At 38.6% G+C, this 24,365-nt stretch overlaps 1 protein-coding gene and 1 long non-coding RNA gene across 4 annotated transcripts; one reads left to right on the top strand and one right to left on the bottom strand.

The window, feature by feature from the left end:
- Positions 1–157: 157 nt before the first annotated feature.
- Positions 158–23,976, bottom strand: LOC138027575 (kinesin light chain 1-like). Of its 3 annotated transcripts, none has more exons than XM_068875115.1 (13): positions 23,465–23,975; positions 19,635–19,850; positions 19,491–19,499; positions 19,084–19,153; positions 18,618–18,730; positions 17,737–17,855; positions 9,387–9,474; positions 7,174–7,275; positions 6,480–6,563; positions 3,535–3,624; positions 3,185–3,241; positions 2,500–2,742; positions 158–1,544 (listed from the first exon to the last, which is right to left on the bottom strand). In XM_068875115.1, exons 1-13 carry the CDS (start codon positions 23,690–23,692, stop codon positions 1,110–1,112), a joined length of 1,854 nt encoding a protein of 617 aa, XP_068731216.1. In that variant the 5' UTR covers positions 23,693–23,975; the 3' UTR covers positions 158–1,109. The 3 variants fall into 3 exon arrangements, with proteins under 3 accessions (XP_068731216.1, XP_068731217.1, XP_068731218.1); XM_068875117.1 differs by having other exon boundaries at positions 1,402–1,544; positions 2,496–2,742; positions 23,465–23,976; XM_068875116.1 differs by lacking the exon at positions 19,491–19,499.
- Positions 8,536–16,361, top strand: LOC138027576 (uncharacterized). The gene is made up of 2 exons (XR_011127477.1): positions 8,536–9,486; positions 14,989–16,361. It is a non-coding gene; the product is annotated as an uncharacterized lncRNA (long non-coding RNA).
- Positions 23,977–24,365: the final 389 nt, after the last annotated feature.

The following is a 24,365-nucleotide window of genomic DNA, read 5'->3' as shown; positions in this document are numbered from 1 at the left end:
ATCTTTTTCTTAAAAGACACTGAAGAGTCATAACGGCGGCAGTAAAAATCAGTTGCCTACACCGTGTATGAATGCACCGTAATGCCTACATTGCTCAAAATGTCGCGGGCTCACCTGACGTGAGGGCAAAAACTAATAACAGCGTATCACAAGCTTCCTCCAGCTGATAATTTATTTCATATTTTCTCTTTAACTTATCTTCGTATTTACAGCTTTCCAACAACATCCATAAAGCAATGTATCATCACTAATAACTGAAGCTGATTTATTAGAGAAATGAGGAAAAATAACATTTAACTCAACCGACGAAAAGCGGATGTTATAAATATTGTAAAATTGTTGTAAAAATCAAATTCGACTAATATCTTCTTTAGTAAGATCAAAAAAACAAAATTCTCAAAACCCAAAAGGAAGAAACTCCCATGGCCGTTCAGGTTTGATTTAACTGAAGCAATTGGTTAAAAGTGACGCCCTAAGTAGCATTTAATAATGAGTCCATGTATCAGTTGTGCGTAAAATCGAATCATGATGAATTTGAAAAGGACGAGAGAGGCATCAAGGGTTGTCAAAGACCAGCCAAAGCAATCTCGTTCCCAGGGTCTCCTTTGACAAAGGAGGCAGGGAAGGGAGACCCTGGGAACGAAATTGCAGCCCAATAGGCCATTTCCGAGTTCGTGTCTGCCTCCTCTTTAAAGCGAGTCTAAGTGCGAAGTTTTTGTGATGGTAATTAGTTCTACTTTACATATGAATGAAAACTAATTTTCATAAGAAAAACTTCGCACTTAGACTCGCTTTGAAGAGAAGGCAGACATGAACTCGGAAATGGCCTATTAAAAACTCTAGCTTTGCACGCCTGTACATCGTCATCCCGACGCCTATTCCAATTATTCCGCTTCCACCCCCGATACTCAATAGTCCCTTACACAAGACTTTAAGAATTTAAAGGAACGACCACCCTTGAAAACATGCCATGAATAGAGCGATTTCCGACCAGAAAACAATTAAAAAGACGGTATGAAAAAAAATACTAAAGAATACTGAAACAAAAATTTGCTTTTGAGACAATATATTACGGTCAAGAAGCTTCTCACTGCTAAAAAGCAAGGTCGTTACGACCCTAGATGTGCGCCCCTCGTACTAACACTTCCTGTCCTTCCCCTATCGGGATCAGATTGCGGCTGAGCCAACATGGGTGTACTACGGGAAATTCGCTCCGATGCTGACAGCTTGGCATGATGGGCTAGGTTGTCACGTGATGATGAACGCTGGAGTCGTGTACCACTGCCTCCCATCTTTTCCATCAGTTTCTGGCCGCGGCTGCTGAGGGTTCGCTTGAGGCGCGAAAACGTTTTTTCCCGCTTTCCGTTCTTCTTGTCATCGGTCGCATCTTCTTTTTCGGATTCGATGGACGTTTTACTGCTGCTGCCATTGAGTGACGATGCTGACGAAGCCACGCTAACGCCGGCCGCGGAAAATGAAGAGCTGCCACCAACATCTTCCGCAAGAAGCTGTGCCACTTTGGTTTGACGAACAACGTCAAGAGCCTATGAATGGAAACATGAAAGCCACTTATTACAGCTGACCAATTTTTTTTTTCTTGAGCGCATTTCAGCAACCACCCCCGCCATTTCTGTGAATATGAATATGACTTCCGGTTTTCCCAACAAAAGCGCGCACGTCATACAAAATGAAAAACCTGAACCAAAAAACGCAACAATAATTCGAAGATCGAAGATAGAAGCACAAAAACTTTCGTGCTTACCTCAAATGGAAAGTACTGCGAAAATGTGCATAGAATGTATAACTTGGACAGACAACTAAGCTAACCGCTAAATCAGACACAAGATTCACTCGCGCTACCTACAGTTTTTCATACAATTTAGGCATCAAAGATTGATGTTTACGGTTCTCATTATTCAATATGTTTCCAGCTTTCGACGAAAAAAATACTTTCGAGTTGTGACCGTGTAAACTTAAGTAGTGATGGAAGTACCAAAAATAAACATAGCGTCCGAATTCCTTTTTTGTGGTTGTGCACAGAAACGTCTTCTTAAATGTTCAAAACCTGTCCTCACACAACAATTTTTTGCGGTTTGCGCGGGTTTTCAAGAAATGCCTGATACCAAATATCTCTATTTGGAGCTCGTTTATGGCAAACGTCAGCCCGTTTTACTATCAGCAACACCAATTGTGCAAAAACTACGAAGACAGAAATAAGTTAGAATACGACAATTTTAATGGGCCACTTCCGAGTTGCTGTTAGTCTCGGTTTCGAAGTGAGTCTTGGTGCTCAACTATTGAAAGGGAAATGAGTTTGATTTAAATAAGAATTCGCAACTCATTTACATTTGAATGGTTGTGCATCAGGACTCGTTTTGAAACTGAGACATGCAGCAACTCGGAAATGGGCTATTGTTGTATGCCGAGAAGCTGCCTGTCGTTAGCCAATCATCGATCGTGAACCAAAACATAATTATTGTCAGCCAGTCGCGTACATACGTTCTGCCGAGACCGCAGCGCACACTCCTCTAGGGTCTCCGCTGCTTCAAACTTGCCCTGCCTGCGGTACAAAGCACCCAGATTCCTGAGGGTTGTAGTGACAGTAGGACTATCGACTTTTGCTGCCTTGTGCCAGCCACCATATTCACCATATGGGGCGTTATCCTTCCCGCGCTTTCCATCATCCTCCAGGGAAGACTCAGTACCAGGTCCAAATTCGCGCTCGTGAGCTCTTGTGAGAACCTGACGAAAAAGAGAAAAAGCAGGAAACAACAACTTCACTTCTGTAACCTTTGCTGTTGTTATTGAATCTACCTTCTCAAGCTCATTAATAATTCATAAGCCAAAAACAAAAGAAATCACTACCGTGAAGGAAGTTTGGATATGTGGTCTTAATTAGCATAAACTTTCGCCAACTTTGATCCCAAATATCTCTTAAAAATACTGATTTCTTTGAGAAGCAATATCTTTTCCAGTGCTTCATCAGATATCCAACCACCTCGAAATCGGTTAAAAAACTCGGCCTTCAGCCTCGTTTTTCAACTAGCTTCTCGGTGTTTGCATATCCGATGAAACACTCCTTCTCGTGTTCGATATATTACATAAACAATTACTACATAGACGACTTAATTGCCCCCAGGAGAAGACAAATGATTGCTTCCAAAGTTATTTAAATCATACCTACCTGTTTGTACAGTGTTTCAGCAGCTTTGTATTTCCCTTGTTTTAAATACGCCGATGCCTGTATAAGTTGAAGAAAGAGTATTTCAATTCTCAGTGTAGAGATCGATCACGTGCAACACGCAACAGTTGAATTTTTACGACGAGTAAAAGTTTGATTGATTGCCATTTTCATTGAGATTTCTGAAGTCTGATTTCTTGACAGCTGTTGTTATTTCAATTTACTCGAAGCTTTTGAGTTTAAATCGTTAATTCATGACAAGCTTTATAAAAAGAACGATTTCCAAATTTTACATGCAGATGAAAAGGTCAAACAATTTGAAGCTCCCGCTTCGTTAAATTTCAAATTCTTACCAAGTTGTTTTTCGTCTTTGCAACGTTAGGATCGTCTGGACCAAGTTTTGTGGTGTAAATTTCCAAAGCTCGCTGGTAATACTGCTCAACCTACAAGGCGGAAAACACAGTTTTTAACATGAAAAAGAATTAAAAGCAAGGCGAACACACCATACCACCAAACCTAGTGTGGCCATCACGTCACGCATGTCCACAACCATTTCACCTGGTTCATTGGCAGCCATGGACAGCCAACTTACCAGGCGGTGTTTTAAGGCACCCCTTTAGGTGGCAGCTCCACATAGCAAATGTGGTGAGCTGGGTTGGGAACGAGGTATGCGTGGAACTGCATAGTCGTTCTCCCACGGCAAGCCTGTGGGAAAGCCTGGTTGAACCATAGTATGTTTTGAACAATATCTTTAACCAGTTTTCGCTGCCGCAGGAATGAGACTGAAGGGAACGAACGATGCAACTCTCTAATCGGGAGAAGAAAACATTTTTCTTCGAAACGCAAGGGATTGTGGTCAATCGCGCAAGGAATTGTGGTTATGAGGAAATGGGGGAATGAAGATGCGCGGTATGATCTTGTTAGCCTCCGTCCACACGTATCCGTATTCACTTGAAAACGCAACTTTTTCTTTACAGATACGGCTTCTGTCCACACGTATCCAATGAAAACGATCACTGAAAACTGAAAACGACACTTTCCAACAACGGTCTCCAGAGTGGAACTTTTTGAAAACGCTGTTTTCGCGTATACGTGTGGACGGACGAAAACGGATTTTTTCAGAAAACGCGACGTCACACTACCAGTTCCAATCCACTTTGCAACGAATAAGGTTACGTGTTGACGGGGCCTTGGACAGAGGTGATCTCTTTTTCATTTCTTCTCACCATTCAAATGTAAATGAGTTGCGAATTCTTATGCAAATCAAACTCATTTCCCTTTCAATAGTTGAGCACCAAGACTCACTTCGAAACCGAGACTAACAGCAACTCGGAAGTGGCCCATTAAAATTGTCGTATTCTAACTTGTTTCTGTCTTCGTAGTTTTTGCACAATTGCTGATGCTGATAGTAAAACGAGCTGACGTTTGCCATAAACGAGCTCCAAATAAAGATATTTGGTATCAGGCATTTCTTGAGAACCCGCGCAAACCGCAAAAAATTGTTGTGTGAGGACAGGTTTTGAACATTTAAGAAGACGTTTCTGTGCACAACCACAAAAAAGGAATTCGGACGCTATTTTTATTTTTGGTACTTCCATCACTACATGGTTTTCACTCACGTGACTTGACGGCCATTTTGGTGTACAAAACGATAGAAAATATTTGCGCAGATTTTGCATAAAAATAGAAGGCCATCTCAAACTTTAAAACGCGACTCGAATCTCGCGGCTATCCTAAAAATCTAATAGATCGACGGCACATTAAAAAAGTAAAATCTCTGTTTACGAGCCAGAAGGCCCATCAGGCCGGCCCTTATCTCCGGTTTCATTAGCATGAAGCGACTAGGAGTATTTCTACTCCCCCCTGGATGGGATGCTAGTCCATCGCAGGGTTACCCCAACATTTCGCCGGTACCCAATTATACACCTGGGGTGGAGAGAGGCACCGTGAGAGTAAAGTGTCTTGCCCAAGAACACAACACAATGTCCCAAGCCAGGACCCGATCACTCGATCCGGAGACGAGCACTCTAACCATGAGGCCACCGCGCCTCCCACGATGCCACATTATCTCAAGTAATGTTTTTCGGAAGGCGATCAGCATTAAGAAAACAAAGATACAAGACTCACGAGAGAATAAGTGACCTTATCAAAACAAATCTTGATGCACGAACGGAATTTAATACACAATCAGCCAATGCTGAAAAACATTTACAAAAGGCCTCCTATGATATCATCCAGAACTGAGAGGGAAGTCACTTGAAGACATACTCGTAAGAGCAAAACTTTGAAGGCACGTATTACAATGTCGCAACCGCATAGACATGTAAGGAAGTCAGAGCAGGTCTGTCATGATATTCCTTTTCCCATTTGGGGGAGAGAACGACCGCTGGAAATACTTCTGGGTTCGCAGGCTACCATGTGGTCCACCAATACAGAGGCCGGTCATCAACGAAAACATCTGGAGTTCACTTTGTGATGAAAGCGCTTACTTTTCGCTCACGAGATAAAAAGCTTGTGTATGAACACATCTCATAATGTACTTGAAAGGCTAAAACTGCTGAGATTATTAGGGACAGCCATGTTTTTCAACCAAACAACTTTGTATCATGGTGTCACGCAAGTTGACAATTCGGAAATTCAAAATGCTGTATTTTCGAAACGAAAGACGTCACGGAACTGGAAACTTGAAAAATAATTTATTTCTATGTCATCTTCAAGGGGACAGCTATTCTTAGAGTTATTTTCATAGAGTTATGTCGTAGAGTTAGAGTTACGTTTCCAAAATCCTCAGCCAACATTCATAAAAGCTAACCTTAGGCCTAAGGTTAGCTTTTATGCATGTTTAGGATACTTTCTGTATTTCTGAATTCAGGATTTAGGCCTTCCAAAATCTTGAATTCAGGATTTTGAAAACTTAACTCTAACTCTAATGTCATAACTCTATGAAAATAACTATATTGCTAGTCAACCTCCATCTTCAACCTCCTTAAGAAAAAAATTCAGGAAACCTTGCGATTTTGTTTTTAGAATTTGATGACGTCACTGTGAAAACCATCTATTGTTTTTTTTTTTCTTTCTTCTCCCGAGTGGGGTCCAGAAGGAGGTCCAGTGGTGGTCCACGTTTGGTACCGTCCCTTCTCAAGACCTATCAAAATCTCCCTTCAATTCCACGCACGAACCGTCGTTAAATTACCGCAAGAATAATTGAACATCTGCCTTCCCCTCGGCAGCATTTCTATCATTTAGGTAAACTAGTTAGTTGTTTAATTCCAATAATTTCAGGGTTCAGGTGCATTACCTCGTCATACTTTCCTTGATTCTGACACAGCAACGCCAAATTATTCAATTGTTTGGCTACATCAGGATGATCTTTCCCCAAAACCTGCGAAACAATAAAGGTTTTGTGATTGTATGGAATGCAGTCTCTTAAAAAGCGCGAGTGTTGCCCGAGGCGAGGAATATTCGATCCTCGCCGGGTCGAGAGCACCAATCACTGTTTACAGTGACGACATCACGACTTAGTAGACCAATCACGTGTTTATACCATCTAATGACGTTACGCGAAAATGACTCTGAAGATGACTTCCGCTCAGGTTGTCAAACGTCAGTCAATGTGACCTTAAACAGTCCTTCTCAGTGCGAGGCCTGGAAATACGTCAGCGGGAGCGGAAATTTATCTGAACAATCTTTGGTGCAAATGACTACGATTGGTCTTTTGCTTTCGTTCCGGAAGTGGTAATAGGCCATTTTTCGAAATATCAATGTTGAGCTTGATAGTGAGGCCGTGAGGACAAAAAACGATAGAAAACAAGCTGCAATGAATGTGAAAAGATGTTAGCATATCATCCACTTTCCTTTGTCTTTGTCCTCCAAACCTCTCTTTCAAGCTGAATTTTAATACAGTGAAAGTGGCCTACTGGCCGCAACACTTCTTAAACTAAAGAAAGGCTCATACAGAAAAAAGGAGATTAGAATACATGCCAATGATATACCTTTTCTCTTATCTCCAATGCTCGCTTACAGAGCGGTTCAGCTTCTTTGTATTTTCCCCTTTTGCCATAAAGGACTGCCAAGTTGTTGAGAGTTGCGGCTACCTGAAAGCAATGTAAATACAACAGTAACATTTCATTTTTGGTCGTGTGGACAAGAGCCTCCCAAAATGTTGCCTACATTGCTGAGACCCTTCTTGCGCAACTGAAAAAAAGGTTGAATCAACAGCTGAAGCTATTTTGGGAAAAAAAAATGATGATCTGTGGAAACACAGCTTAGGTAGTAGACTGTCAACACCTTGACGTCTAACTGACGCGCACCAGACATCTTCACAAGTACCGGAAGAGTTTCGAATCAAAACACCTTCAAGCCTACAATGTTTCATTAATAATAGTTCGCTTCAAAAGGAGAAGCCTTAACCGACTAAGCCGTTCCACGAGATTTCTCGTGCGGATTTTCAGGGGACCGTACTAAGTAAGCGCTTTTTCACATCACATCCATAGTTCGCAACGAAAAGTGCTAACGAGTGAAGAGAGCGAGAAAACAATGAACAGATTTTAATGTTTACTTAGCGTCAGTTAAGTAAGCCCGCAAGCCCCCCGGGCCCCGGGGGGGGGGGGGGGGTACTCCCCTATATAAGGTATATAGGTATGTGCCGCCCCAAAGGGTATGGTTTTTGAGCCGTTTTGGTCTGAAAACGGGTATAGATTTTGACAATTATGGTCTGAAATCGGGTCGGGTTTTTGGGGCCGGGAACATTTACGAAAGCTTACAAACATATTTTTCTTCTCTGTACGTAACTGGAACGACTAACTGAACTGAACTTCAAATGATTTTTTTTTCATTTAAATTGATACAAAAGAGATAGATTTATGTTCAATGTTAATAGGCCTTATAATGTATAATAACGAGTCAATGTATTTTCATTCCTTTCGAGTTCGTTTTTTTTATATTATTGTTCTGTTCTGTTATTCTGTTCCCGTTAGATCGATTAGTATATCTGCAAACTGTTTTCATGACGGCACAATTTAAAGCGTGAATTATTCTAGAATTTTGTGCCTGATGCAATTCTCAGTGTTTTATACTTCCTAATAAAAAATATTATGATTTAACGTAATAGACTTTGTTGTGATTTCACTCGGATACTATAATAATGTAACGATCTTATAAAGCCATGTCTGAAAACGGGTGTATATTTGCAAGTTCAGGTCTGAAAACGGGTGTGGAAAATGGCATGTTTAGGTCTGAAATAGGGTCGGGATTTGAAGACCCGGGCGGCAGACCCCCACCAATATTTCCGAGTTTTACCCCCCCCCCCCCCCCCCGGGCCCGCAAGTTAAGAAGATTCTTTTTTTTTTTTGGTACATCCCATCGTGGGGGTAGAAATACACAAGAAATTGCCTCCCCCGGGATCCACGGTGCAACAGCAGCAAACAAAAGGAGTAAACTCCTTCAAGGAAGATTTTCAACCAAAACTTCCTTTGATGCTATTTTTTCGAAAGTTGTTTAGACCGCGCTCTTACACTGTACATACACGAATGTGAACTGACCAACTGGTCAAGGGGTTTACACGGGAATTTTGCCGACGCATGTGTGCGTCAAACGGTAAGAGCGAAGAAATGTCCCAAACGGCCGGCTGGTGTTGGATGAAACGATCAGCGAGTGTTAAAAACGTGTCACAAGCACGTCATATTGGACCCTTGACCTCTGGAATGAAACGGACTGTCGCCTTTTAATATCTCCATAAAAGGACAGCAGACCCAAAGTCAGCAGACACAGAGCTGCGTGTTTAAATTTCGCCTTCTTTCCGCGCAAATAAGCGTCTCTTCAACCGTTACAATGAAATTTGTTGCTCTTGTTGAAACCTTTAAGAATTACCAAAATGATCCAAAATTCAAAGACGAAAATCGCGTCGAAACTGGAGGATGTAAGAGGAAAAATTTATTATGGAGACGTATTCGCTTCAGGGCAAACCTTTTTTCGGTTTGTCAGGCTCTACTGCACATCAAACAAACTCTTCGGTCTGCGCAACATAAAAGACAATCAACGCGGAATCAGTGACTGCACATATATCTTTTTGCTCCACCTCTTTGCTCTGCAGGTAAGAAAGGCAAGCTATCTTGTAGATTCAACGACGCCAAGACGAACATAGAGAGGACAAGGAAAATGAGAGATGTCAAACTCGAAAATATGGCAGTCGTTTAATATTACTCACAGCTGGGTGATCTTCGCCAAGTGTCTTCTCGCGGATGGTCAGTGCGTCATGAAGAAGGTTGGCAGCTTCTTTATACTTGTTTTGGTCCCTGAAAAGACAGGTAAGGCAAACTTGAATATTAATGTTAATACAAAAGGAGCCGAGAAAGTACCGCTTCAGTAACAGTAACACCCAAACCTTATTCACCGTCAAGGCCGAGAAAAACTTCCTTTCCGCAAGGTTTTAACCATAAATAAACTGAAAAGTTTATTGATTTGTTCAACACTGATATCACAAAACGTATTTTGATTTTAATTGTGTGGCACGATTGTAAATTCCCAACAGAGTCTTCTTCGATCACGTAAGGAGACACTGCTGTGGGTATAACGAACATGGCGTGATATCACCACTACAAGATGTCACATCTGTTTCAAGTGTTCAGCAAATTATACTTGTGATTTGATTAGCGCTTCTTTTAAAGTATATACCAGTTAAAGTAAATTGAAATATTTGGTTATTCTAAAAAGAAAGGGCGAATATTCGTGAAAGCTGAAACTGTCATGTGATCCACATCAACTTTCGACATCTTAAGAAATTTGACCTAACATCAGTTAATAAACACAAATCGAAAATAAATTGCTGAAGTCAAATAACAGAAGGGATAAACTCCCGATAAACTGCCACTACTGTGTTCTTATATCGGCATTGTTTGAAGAATGAAGCATGTAATCATAAAGTGAAGAACGAGGTTTATAACAAGAAATGGGAAACACACTTAAGTGATAAAGAAATGACATGAGGGCTTGACGTTTCAACATTTGAATGAAGCGCAAAAGTACGAATATAAGAAGGAGAGCACAAGAAAGAACAGCTTTCCAAGAAAGTCTGGCACAGCAGCTGCCATTTGCATATGCACACTACAAGAATTTCTCAACCAAAAACTCAATAGTCAGAACCACCGTTCACTGCATGATGAGCAGCTCCACAGGAAAGTATGGCCCGGTAGCTTTCATTTGAATTGTCACACGTTGTATACCGACCACACACTCGAATAATTAATAAGCGCGAGGAAATCAGGTGTCATCTCGGGGTCTTCTACAAAAGACAAATATTCTATTTGAAGCATTAAAGCGATCTGCCCTTAAGCAGCAGTCAGCACCACAAAGAGAGTATTGTCAACTAGTTTCCATTTCAAAGTCAACAAATCCAACCTTTCCTCCCTCATCAAAATCAACTCAGATACCCTTGTGCGGGGAAAACCTCTAGTATTTCTCCCTTTCATTGTATTGAATGAATAAAGTTGGTATCATTACTATTATTATTATTATCATTACTATTATCATTATTATTACCTACAAATCACGATTAATATTACTGCAGCATACTACTGCTAGAGAGGTTTCCATTTAATTGTTCTTCCAATGACTTACATCCAATATCAAGTGTATCATTCATTCTACAGGCTTCATTACTTATGTCACACTTGACTGGCTGCACAATTGTTTTTTTTCTCATTATATTTATGGAAAGACCATCGCCACAAACAAAGCACTCAAGTTGTCAATCTAATTCCCAAACAGTTCACTGTTCAGAAATGGTTACTGATTGATTACTTTACGGTTTCTCGTTAAAGTCTGAACAAAGTTGATAAATAGAGCCTCAAAAAAAAGGACTAATGTATTTTTGAACAGCTTTCTTTCACCAACGTATACCAATGGGTATCACGCTCGATCGATTGTATGAGCTGTTTCCCATAACATTTAAGTCAACTGCACCCACAGGCAAAGGATTTATTAACATGTTTATGTATTCAAACGGTTTTATTTCGCAAATATTTAGGAGACCTCACTCGAATTACCTTCATTTGAACAAAAAAAAAAGAAACTGTAAAGTTCAAAACAGGTTCATATCGGTGAATAAAATTAATTATTTTTACCTCAAGCGTGATTGCAGTGGAACATAGAAGACGATGAAATGCTTTAGTAAAATTTTACCAAAGGAAAGAACTATACCACAATCCTGCAATCTCAATGACTCATGCATATTCATTTACAAAGTGACAGAGAGTGGGCGGTAAAAAAGCAGGCCTTTTGGAAATACTAATTTATTAATGAACATTTACATCGTACAATCAAAAGAGAAAAATAGGAGGGAAGGGGTCTTTCTGTTATTATCAAAACAAGATCGTTGGATGTGGCAATTCTAGAGTTTTGATTGGCTTAGCCATCACGGTATATCGTTGCTCATATCATGCACTAGTGGACATGACAGGCAGATCAACTTAACTCGAAATCGGAAGCTCTGAGGTCAGACTCCCGCGGTACAATCGGATTGATTTTTTTTTTCCGAGAATTCCCGACTGGCTATTAAAACACAGATGGCTCACTAAAGATAACTGCGAAAGAGGGCTAACAAGATTGCACTAACCTTTCCACCGTTTTTACAAACTAAAATAGTCATGAGCCTCGTCGACCCTATCGACACAAGAAAACTTTAAAATATAATTGCTTAATAGCAAAAATGCCAATAATTGTCAAAGCATGTTGCTAAGTAGAAAGGGCAATATGTTCCCAACAGTTATGGAACAAAAAAGTTAAGTTATTCATTATGAGTTTTTAACACGCCATAGAGGTAAAGTACGGATTACTCCTTGTCTAAAGCAAGACTGAAACCTTGGTTCCAGGATCCAAAGAAGGCTCGTGTTTTTAACCGGAACACATTACGTAGGGTTACCCTTCCTCCGGAATTTAACTTTTTTTTACTAGACAGACAGGCGCTCCGTACGCAATTAGCATGTACAATTGGCACTTGGTATGCAAAGAATGACTAACTACACAACCATAATTTTTGGTCATTTCAGGAAACCTTTTACCACGCAGAATCTTAAACTCGTTTGTTTTCTTTTGTTATGCCGCGGTGATATCAATGGCTATTGATTTTTAATGGACTTTGTCTAGCTTGCCGTCAAAGTTCAATAGCGCGCAACGTTATTTGTCTTCAAACGATAACCTTGGGCTCAAGTCGCCTTATGCGTTAGTCTGTACCTTGGATTATGCTCAATAACCGCTTTACCCTAGAGAACCTATTAAAGCATTTTAATCCCACAGGAGTGTTTTTCATGTTCAAAATAAAATTAAAATACATAGTTATGGGGTAGTACATTCCAATGACAGAAAAGGATCTCCGACATGTCTGCATAATAAAGTACATCTTTAATTCCCAAGGGAATTGTAAAATTTGCTTAAATCGCCATCATTCTAATGGTAATAGAATACCCTCATTGATGTAATACTTGGTGCTGTGCAATACTGCTGACATCAAAGTTAAAGCTGTAAATATCTTTAGTAGAATAATATAATATTTGTTTCAGATTTTACCACTCCGACTACCGTTTTGCAAACACAACACTTTTCGAGCGCGTTTACCTATACTTTCATGCCATTTCCCTTAGCCTAGATGAGGAGGATTATGACTTATTCGTGTGGAATGAATTTCAAATGCGTTAGTACATTACGAGGATTTGACCGACAGAAATACAAAATTTAGGCCTTACGTATTTTTCAGTAGATGTTTCCTGTGCTCAAATTACAAATCTCATTGGGAAAGCTTTCATTTGGGCTTAAGTCTCTTTTTGAGCAAACTGGAAAGTCTTTACCGACATCAACCTTTCCCTTAGAGTTCAGCTCGATGGAAGAGCAAAAACCTTCACCTGAGAAAAAGAAAATCTCTCAATGCTCAAGGATACACAGCGAATCACCAAGAACTAATAAAGTACAACAGCGATCACTCTTAGGTACAAAGTACATCAGTGGGTCTTTCTGAAAAACTGAAAGCTGAAAAACTTAATTTAAACACGTGACATTGATGAGCCTAGAAAAGGACTCGTTACAAAAATGTACGTGTTCTCTTCACCTGGCAAACAGTAACAACGCTCCACTGCTGCTCAACTTAGGGTGGCATTAACAAACATTTGAAATTATCCATGTATTTTTGCTTCAGCTTTGAAACTGAATAATTAAGCCAACTGGCACAAAAAAGTACTTGGCTCAGTCCCATGGGAGGTCCCGGGTACTTGGGTCAGTCCCATGGGAGGTCCCGTGTACTTGGGTTAGTCCCATGGGAGGTCCCGGGTACTTGGGTTAGTCCCATGGGAGGTCCCACGTGAAAGTTTGGAAAACAGGATAAATCCTCAAGTCCAGTCATCATTACTTGGGAAACCATTATTATCATCATCATCACACCCATTGTTATCAAATCCAGTCATCATTACTACGGATGTCCAGCCATCATTTTTCTCTTAAATTAGTGGATAGGCAGAGTCTGCTCTTCAGTACCTGCACAAAGCTAAGCTCACAAGAATCCTCACTAGACAGAGGTGGGCATCCACCCATACTGACAACGAGGATTACAGTTTAGCTCATTCCCACCCAACTCTTACTTGGTAGAACTTGCAATAATAGCTGTAAAATTCGTTGACGCTTCAAAAGGGCAAAAGCAGTATTTAGGCTACATCTATACCTTTGTCAATCTCAAATGCGTCATTTAGAATAGTACTTAATCCCCTTCTCACACATTCTTTTCACATTCATGTTCAATCTGTATTGGTCTGACATTCGCTCAACTCTGGCTCTCCCACTCTATCGCACATCTTTCAATCATTGATGGCTGACATGTCTGCACCAACATCAACAACTTACACCATATCAATGGCAAACAATATTAGCATTTTATGCTTAATTTGCACAAAAATAATCAAAATAGAAGGGACCCAAACAAGGGATTTGCTCTGATATGCTACACTTTTTAATTTTACAGTCCATCTTGGATGTTCAATACAAAGTATTGCAACAAGTCTTATCTCATGAGAGGCATTATGTAGATCATCAAAAAGTGTTTATTAAATTAGGTACCTGGTAGGGTGCCAAATAAATAATGCTTTGTCAACCTCAGATACCAGATTCATATTACCAATTCAAAAACTCATTCATAATTCATGAGCCTAACAGCCTATCAAAACACCGATAAAACGTCACATGCACGAGCTTCTTGTATGCTAATATTCTCCTCTCACAGTTTGAACCATTCTTCCGAGTCCAGAGGGGCACACTTTTTGCGGAATGTTTTTGGAGTCGTTAAAAAAACCCTCAGCACATGTTTTATTGGGTCTAAAAACACTCGGCTACGCCTCATGCTTTTAAACCCTGTTAAAACACTGCTGCTTGTTTTTTTAAACATTACCTAAAATTCTCTTTTCATCTTCTAGTGTCTCTGTCTAAGAATGTTGAGCTTCTGTCTGATTACCAGTATGTATTGAACTATGCGATGGGACAGCGATATGTCCAGTCACCGAGGAATTGGGATGGAATGTGGTTTGAGGGCTAAATCAAAATCTTGCAGTTCTGTTTTTCCTTCCTTTACAGTATTACAAGTTTCAAAGCTAATGGCCTATGGACATTATGGAAAACTGTTCTTACTCAATAACAAATAATAATATTGTTTTATTACTCTGAATAGACCTACAGAACATATTATATGGAAACATTCCCTACTATTTCACACAACATATCCAAAATGGGCTAAGGTGCTACTTATATTAACTAGTCTTGCACTGTTTCTCCCACAGGCGCAGATGGAAAAACAAAGACCTGTGCAATGTAACCAAAAGTCCTTAATCAGTCAAAAATGGTCAATGCAAAAAGTCAAGGAAAAGATTCCTGCCACGACTGGATGTGAAAGTTGGACAATGAACGTGAACAATCAAAAGACAATGTGTCACATCTTAAAAATATTATTACTTTGTTAAAGATTTGTTATCAATGTTTGGAGGTAATCTTTAGTTAAATCAGGAAGGGCTCTGGGTGTAAATGACCTTTTAATCAAGCTTTTTTTTTTAACTTTTTGGTCAAAATGACTATGAATTCTTTAATTTCTACTGCTACTGTAAGTTCTTGTACAGCTGTAGATTCCCATCACCTTACATCAAACCAGACAGATGTAATGATGGTTACAAAATTAATAATAATGAAAGAAATGTAGATAATTGAAGTGCGGGCTGTAGACGAACCAGAGAAAATGATCCCCGCACTTGTCTGTTAATACATGTAGACACCTGATATCAGGATGTGAACCGATGACCTCTGCACATTGTACTGGCACCGCAAAATTAATTATAACAAACAGCATCATCATCCTCATCATCATCATCATCATCAAAAGTAACTGTTGAAGTCTAGATAATTTAGGTCAAACAGGACCAGTTTTCTGGAAATTTCAATTTGTTGCCTTAAAATCTGTGGGCCAGTTTTCACCTTTGCTCTCTAGATTTCAAATTTTCAACGATATTTAGAAGACCACCAGCTGCCATGATTTCACAATTTCCATACAAAACTGCAGAAAAAGACTCAATGTGGGATTGTTCAGATCATATTTTAAAAGTGGGATTGTGCCACATCCTGAATTTAGACCTTCTTGGACACTTAAGAAGATCAAGTTACCATTCAAGGAAGTAATTCATTATAAAAAAATCACTTCTTAACCAGGTCTATATTGGATTCATCTGATTAAGGGTTAATAGCTAGTGTGAGTAAATCACAGAATCCAACCACCTTTTTTTCTCAGAATTAGGTAGGCTGCCCCATGGTAAAAAAAAATATATATTTTCATCTCCTTTTATAATCTCACCTGTGCAAAGTAAATTAACTTGACGCTCATTATATAACAGCATTATGTATTACAAAAATACTCAAGAAGTTGAGTTAATATAACACACATTGCACTTATTTAGATTTCGATAAATATACACAATAAACATATATTTCACTCAAATAGAATTATGGTTATTTTCTTTGTATAGTGATGTCTCAAATTAAATATTATTATAATAAAACAGAGTTTTTTTTTAATGAAAGTACTGGAATGTGGTTTAATTAAAGTTGAGTGGAAAACATAGCACACATTGACCAAAAATGTCCTTTCCATTAAACATTGATGTCAAAAGTCTAATGGGCTTTGTAATTTCCATTTTCCCTGCCTACACCGAAACTCCTGAGATTCTTGGATTTCCAAAGTATATTCCCAAGTATCGTCCCACAGTTGCCTCCACTGTTTCCATTCTCTCGGTAAGCTTGTCATGCTGATCAAACATGATACCAGATACAAGCGACAGTTCACTGTCTGTAACAACACCGTCTGCCAAGGATGACTCCAAGCTTGCACTTAGCATGTGTCCTGAGCTTTTGATGCGAACCCTGTCCAGGCTTTGATCATCTTCCATGCAGTGTCTCACCGGATGCATGAGGAAATTAAGTATGTCCCAAAGGACGCATTTAGGGAGATCTACAGCAGGGTGTACTATATTGTATCTGATAAAGGAAATCAAGCCTAAGATGCAGCTATGCTTTCATGGATGGGGCCAGTCAGCAGGGTAGGTGGAGTGAGATCATGTGCACCCATTTCTAAATTTATCATTACAATAAATAGTGATCAAGTCTACCCGTGATTCTCACTCAAGCCGACAACCATGGTACCAGCTGAACTATGTAAGGTAAAATTGTCCCATCAGAAATGAATACAGATGTTTGTTGAAGCAATTTACAGGCAGAGAAAGGCAGAATATTAATTCGAGGCAGTGTGGCCCAGTGGTTAGGGCGCTTGCCTTGAGATCCGGAGATCCAGGGTTCAAGACCCGCTCTGGCCACTCGTTGAATTTGTTCCTGGTAGTCCCTGGTTCAACTTCCCAGCTGCACTTGTAAATAGCCAACTGGTTTGCCTCCGGCCAGTTGGGATTCTTAACAGTTGTTGTTGTGTTCTATTGGTTTCGTTGATTGTGTTTCATTGGCCCTGAAAAGCCCCTATGGGGAGCGGTCAATTAAGTATGTATGTATGTATGTATTTTGATCTTTTATATGTAAACTAATCCACTTCTGTACATTAGAGAAAATAGTACTTATGCAATGTTTTGGAAAGCCTGAAGTCTTTCCATAATATGACCCCATAATCCATTTACTGGGGAAGAATGCCATTCTACATTTGCCTCAAGTAGTGTCTGCTTTCTGTTTTATGAGAAATGTCCCCTTTGGTTACAGAACAAAACATGGGAAATTTGGAATACACACTGACTGAAGTATTAGAAGTCACTTTACAAACACCTATCGTGCAACGACTCAACGAAAATAACTGGTGTAAAAAATAGCCAGGCAAGCCCACATCAAGACACTGCTTAAACACTTGCCATTTTGCCATGCATGGTCATGAAAATCTTTGCAAAGCACAGCTATGTAGACACTGTGCCACACAAACTTACCGGATAATAGACAGATCACATTGAACCTTATCTGCATAATGAAAGAAAGTACCAAGGGCATCACATTACCTGTACACAAGAGCAAGGATGTTGAGCATTGTAGCGACATCTGGATGATCATGGCCGGATGTCTTTTCCAGATCTTCTAATGCTTGCTTGCATAGTGGGACAGCCACTTCATAACGACCCTAAAGACAAAGGTCAACTTATTATTTTGCATTTTGCCATGCAACTGAATTCAAACATCAGACAAAAATTAATATCCCACTGAGAGTGAATCTCAAGGTAACTGTCAGGCTACAGTGTAAATGCACCTTCTAAAATTCTTTGTGCATCCAAGAAAGCCCAACAGAAGGGCAATGGACATCTTACAAGGTCAACCCCTCATTCCTTCCACAGAGTTGTCGCAATCATAATAATAATATTATAGTGAAGGAAATGGTGAAATGTTAGCTCCGGTAAGTAAATGAAGTCATGTACCTTTTTACTGCTGGGGACTTAGGAATGCTTGCAAAAAATCCAAGTGCTCATCTTTCCACAAACATGCGACCTTTGGATGTCTCATGATTCCGATTACTAGTTTGGCGAAGCCAGACTAGTAATCGGAAGGATGTAGTTTTGACTTTTGCAAAACAGCAATCAGATTTTTTCAGACCATCCCCAAGTCACCATCGCTAAAAAGATACAATTCTTCAGTGATTGAGTTTTCCAATGTCTTTCACTGTTATCATTAATTTCATCAAATGGAAGAAGGCCTGTTGTTCATCAACCAGAACATCTAACCATTTGCTCTTCAAAAGACTGCACTTTTTCCTCAACTATTTTTTAAGACCTTGCTTATCATACATTTAAACCCTGAGAGCTCAAAAATTGTTGTCCACCATATATGAACTGAGCCCACTTGGTGACCTTTTACAAAAGATTAAAGGGCAATGCTTATATATAAATACCTGTGAGGCGTACTGGATGACCAAATTGTGCAAAGTTCTCAGTCTTGCTGGGATTTCATAAACACCAGATGCACTGGCTGAAGTTGCTGATGATGCTTGACTTAATGTGTCATCTAGAAGTAAATAACAACTCATTGAAAATGAGTACTTTTACTACTATCAACTGAAATTTCTTTTTCAGGTCTCCAAAAGGTTGAATAAGAGCTTGAGATTGGTGTTTGCCACCAAATAGCAGGCTCCTAATGGTCATAAAACCATAAAGATTTTCTTTTCTTAAAAGGCTTTTCTCTTTGTGATACTTGGATGATGATAGCTGTGCATTGGCATTGGCAACAGGTGTAACAGCCAATGAATTCCCTTAATTCAAATAAAATGTCATTGCTCTTTAGCTACATGTAATAGCAAATTTCAGTTTAACATTTGCCAGAAAAATGAAACTTGCCATTTCTCAATGCCATCAACATACCATCAACCTCTGTGTCGTCCTCATCTTGCGATAAAACATCAAGACTGATATCATTTTCAATACCCTCATCCTATTTCAAGAAAAATAAGGGATTTTAACATCCTTATCTTTAATTTGAAAGTTACAAGATATTAAAAATCTCCTGCAAGTTTGTCTCAGAAATAACACCAAGTGAACAAACTCTAAGATTAAAACAATCAACCGTTGAAGAGGGTATAGTGAAGAAAAATAAGCTATAATGAAAAAATAAGCATGAACTTTCCACAGTAGAACAAAACAAAGCATGTTCAGCAGAAGACTGTGGGGTTTCCTAATCAGGTAAACCATGATTAGTGTCAAAAGAAGAGAATAAAGAAATATTAAATAATAACAGATAAACAGATGTGAATTTTTTTTGCAACACTTACATGCTTATCCTAGAAAATTTTATCCAAGAATGAAAGAACATGAAAAATAAAAGTAAAAACAAAAAAATTGTGGGTTAATTTTTATTCATACAAGGAAGTTGATGCCAAAAAATGGTAAATTTATTAAAGAGGAAAGTTACTTACATCGTCATACTTTTTTATTGAGTTCATAAATTCAAGGTGTTTCTTCTCCTCTTCAAGCTGAGCAACTTTCTGCTCACTTTCCTGCAGTTTCTGCTGTGTGACCGAAAGTTCTTCTCTGAGCCACGCATTCTCTTGACAAAGCCTTCGCACTTGAGCTTTCAACTTCTGTTTTTCTGCTTCAACCGTACTAAGATGGCTGCACAGTGCCATCATCACCTAACAAAATATTTGAATTTTCACAATAAATGATACTCTGTCGATTGGATATCAATATTTCACAAGTAACTCACACCAGGATCTGCAACCACAGTTTAGGCATCAAGATAAAAATAAGTATTTGAAGTACTTGAACTAACTTCATTCTTCCAAAAATGTTGCCCAATGGAGATCATTTTAAGAGCTATTTGACCTGTGGGTCTTTCAATTTTAACTCTACATATAATTTCTGATGAGAACTGACAAGAATCATGCATTGTAGTGCAAAGTAAAAGGAGAAGCATTTGAAAGAAAAAAGGTCTGTTGTAATAGGCCACTTCGGAAAATACCATAATACTCTTTGTTTGTCCCCTCAAATTTTGCATGAGCATTGTTTCCAGTTTCTCTTGGGACTTACAATGATCCCAAGAGAAAACAAAAAACAATGCTTATGCAAAATTTGGGGGGGACAAACAAAGAGTATTATGTTATTTTCCGAAGTAGCCAATAATTATAACGGCCACTAAGAAAGAAACTTAGCAGATAATAATGCAGAAGAAGCCAGAGAGGATTATTCGATCACCAATACCTAACGAACACCCTGATTATTTTACTGTTCCTGGGATTAAATAATCTCATATTCTCTTTTTAATGTCAATAAATAACAACTACTGTGGTATACTGTAAATCTGATAAACCCAAGAGAATTCCACCACTTTCCAGTACTTTAGAGGACTTAAAACAAAAAAATTGCATGAATACCAATTTAGTGTAAAATAGAGTGTATTTACTGATGGTTATGCTAATTTTGTAAATTACCAAATTAGGAGCTTACATCTGCACCATCACAAACTCTAGAGTAGACATTTCTATTAAGTATGAACTCTTTCTACAATAACATTAACCCACTGTTTTCTTATTGCACCCCCAGGGACATCACATCTATGTGCCTCAGGAAAATTCTCTCAATCTTATCAATCCAAATGTTTGCATGGTTTTAAACGTTTAATAATATTATGGTTCTTTAAAAAGTGGCTACTGAAATCATTTACATTTGCATACAAGTACAGAACATTTTCCTTTGCAGGGTTAGAATTTTTTCAAATACCCATGCTTAACCAGATGTCCTGGTACTCCTTTAAAAGGTGACCCCTATTAGCTTGTTTTGCAGTCACTTTCAAACAAATTAAAACATCTCAGTTATATACAACAGTTATAAGAGAGAGGTATTTCTTTCAAGTGATTGCCAATGCACAACATCAGCCATTCACAGTGGCAGATTAATTAGCACAAAAACTGAGGTTAAGTTGAGGCAACAAAGGCAGTGAAACATTTTGGACACTTCTATGGGTTTTGTTTGGCAGAATAACCAAATGCGTGGTTCCAGAGAACATCCAAACCCCCCCCCCCCCCCCCCTCCCAACGGAGGGTACATAAAGAGTACATAAAGAGCTTTTTTCCCAGAGGGTATGAAATGCGGTCGAATAAACACTTGCTTACTTTTCCAATCAAGGTAACCAGGAATGGAAAATTCTATCTGTTGAAATAAACGTAAGATTCCTTGTCATATATTTTCCACTATTATCCGCCACCGGAAGACACAGATAGCACTGAGAGACACTCCTGAGCAGCACGTTCGATATGAAGTCAAACAAAATGGCAGACTTTAAAGATCGCGCTGTTTTTAGCTTGAACACATCTGGTGCTTTTTCAGATGGCATTATTCGTGCAGTACGTTGATTGAGATGATTTGTTTATAGTCATATTATTCCCGTTAAGTATAATTTCCCCCAAATTTCGAACTTTTGATAACTAGATTATTAAATAGTTTCATCGTTATTAGTAACAAGTTAGTAAATGTTAGTAAAGTCGATAAATTCAGTACAATAATTTTGTCCTGACGTATTTGTAGCCGTCAACGGCGATGAGAGACAGCAAAGAGACAGCCCTCTGGAATGGAAAATCCAGTGGGGTGGGGGGTCAAACTGGAAAAAACCCTCTGTGACGGGGGGTATGGATATTTTCTGGAACCACACAAGTAGAAAAAACCTTACATGTACAACATGTACAAGTCTAGTTTAATTATTATTTTCCTCTTCAAAAACTTTCATTGCTTTAATTCTTGTCAATAAGTATCCAAGAATAACAATTATTACAATTGTACATGTATGTCTTGTTGTCCATCCAAGCAGACCTGACTTAATCAAAAAGCAACTAAGGCACAAATCACAATAATTATTATTTATTCAAAACTAGGCAATAACAATTTTTGAGTTTCCTAACTATGACACAAAGTTCAGATGCACTGATCTATTGCTTAACATAAAACAAAATTTTAGTTTCTAAAGAAACTGTGGTATTGCGTTGGTGGGAGATTGAATCAGAAATTGATGTTATCAAACGAGTTGATAAAGGTCGAATAACCACCGTGAAAGATTCGGAAGAGCGAAACGTCAGCTTTCCGAATCTTTCACGGTGGTTATTTCAAATTGTTTGATAAAACCTATTTCTATTGCTTAACATAGGTAAGTTAATTAAACAGGAACCAACCAATATTCCAAAAAAAATTACTATGATTGCACCAGTGATATATTAGAAACTTAACTTTGAACTTTGGCTGCATGTTGACTATGAAATTCACCATAACAGTTCTAGTAATTTTAGAAAAACACAATTTGTAACAGAGGTGGGATTTACGCTTTACACTTCATTCACACCACGCAAGTAGTATAAATGACAAGGAAGCTCACGTTTTATTGGCTAATCGTTTTTCTTACCATGACGACACCTATATTCTCACATGTGAAAGATAAAAATGATATGTGCACTGTGAAGATATGATTTTTTAGAAAAAGGTGAAATCCTGGTATTTCATCAATATCTATAAAATAAAAGGCTTTAAATAATTTAGACCAAATCAAATATTGTTTTTTTTTTTAATGTGTGTGTACATTACTGTTCAAATTCCAAGTTCTTTTAACAAGGAAATGGAAAAATATTTAAGTGTGAACAAATAATCCGTTCATCAGTTTTCTTGTTAATTTAGGTTATAAACTTACACGTTCTCATTCCTGGACATTTAATTTTTAAGGAAATATTTTGAAGGTTACCGTAATAAGACTTTCTGATTGATTTTAGAGGCGAATAACCACTTATCTCTTAAATCAATAATAAAGTTATCTCATAAATATGTTGTCTTCAGTAAAACCGAATTAGTTCCTCTGGAGATCTCTGAGACATCTAAGAACTTGGAGCTCCTTAATATATGAAGGGATGGCAAACTGGGCATTGAGTACACGTTTCTACAAATTAAATTCGATTGGTGTTGCTAGTGCACGCGCACGTAACTGCGTACTGAAAGGAAACCTTCAAAGGAATTTAAAACTCTGATGACACATCATGAAATTATCTGGTTTCCTATAATGCTTAATTTAAAAAAAATAGGAATACCATAAGCTCGCACGCTCTTACGGAATTAGAGTTCAATTCGGAACGATTTTACAGTGACTTGCATTTGAGAATGTACCTACGTATACATGTCGGGGTATGTTTTCAGTATCTTTGACAATTTTTCTAACCAAGATACAGACCATATTAAAGCCCTTACAGCCATATAAACAAACAAGAACCCATACCTGAGCTTCTCCTAATCCAAGCTCGATCTTTTCGATAGACTCCTGAATAATAGATCCCTTTTCAATTTCCAATTCTGTTTCGCCGCCATGTTTTTCGTGGCTGGATTTCAGATTATTGAGCAGTCCCGAGTGTTCATTTTTCAAGGTTTCTAATCCTCGTACAACGTTCCTTGTGTTGTTTATTATTTCATCCTGAGTCCATTTTTTGTTTCCCTCAAGGTTAGTCATGTTGAAACGAACGATGTCCCTGTTGTCCGTTTAGATAGAGTACGTACGCTGTTGTTATACGAAACACAAAAATGGCGTCAGGATTACCAAACGTTCTTCAACGTGAAACAATTTGTCGAGCTCCAATACTATTTTTGTTGCCAATCATTGGCTAAATGGTAAGATCCATCGTCGTTGTCTTATCGAGTTATTCCGCCCGCTAAGGAAAAGAAAATGATAAATCAGAGCTCTCTCACATTGCTCGACTGGCTCCAGTTACAAATCACTCAACACTACTTCGATTAGTATCGAGGCGAAAGTCTAACTTACGGGTAGGGAGGGGTGACTAAGGAGGACACGAAGAATTCTGTAACTAAATGGTAAAAAAAATCAAGCATCTCACCAGATTTTACCATCCCATTCTCAAATGCCCTTTTCAAGACTATTAAAACTTCCTGAACGTGAGAACAAATGGAAAAGCAACCTGCAAAATTTATTTGAAGTAAAAATACACACTGCCTGCTCATTGCAAAAAAAAGGCCAGGTTTGAAAGAAAAAGATGCAATTCGTAAAATAATTTGTACATTTCATTTAAATGAATTCCAGTAAAAATAGATGACTATTTTCTACCCAAGTCGAGCCTCTCTGTCTTTATTCCACATTTTGCAATTTTTTCATTTCCTTACAAGAAGTA

The sequence above is a fragment of the Montipora capricornis genome, chromosome 12, assembly GCF_036669925.1.
Source record: "Montipora capricornis isolate CH-2021 chromosome 12, ASM3666992v2, whole genome shotgun sequence".
In the NCBI taxonomy this organism is placed as follows: domain Eukaryota; kingdom Metazoa; phylum Cnidaria; class Anthozoa; order Scleractinia; family Acroporidae; genus Montipora; species Montipora capricornis.
Note: the sequence above shows the minus strand (reverse complement) of the source record. Positions and strands in the feature narration are given on the sequence as shown.

Coding starts and splice junctions, on each gene's coding strand:
- LOC138027575 (XM_068875115.1), bottom strand. CDS start 23,692: ATGACTAACCTTGAGGGAAACAAAAAATGGACTCAGGATGAAATAATA. Junction 2,743..3,184: donor CTGAAACACTGTACAAACAG/GTAGGTATGATT, acceptor CTTTTTCGTCAG/GTTCTCACAAGAGCTCACGA. Junction 1,545..2,499: donor CGCTGCGGTCTCGGCAGAAC/GTATGTACGCGA, acceptor TTCCATTCATAG/GCTCTTGACGTTGTTCGTCA.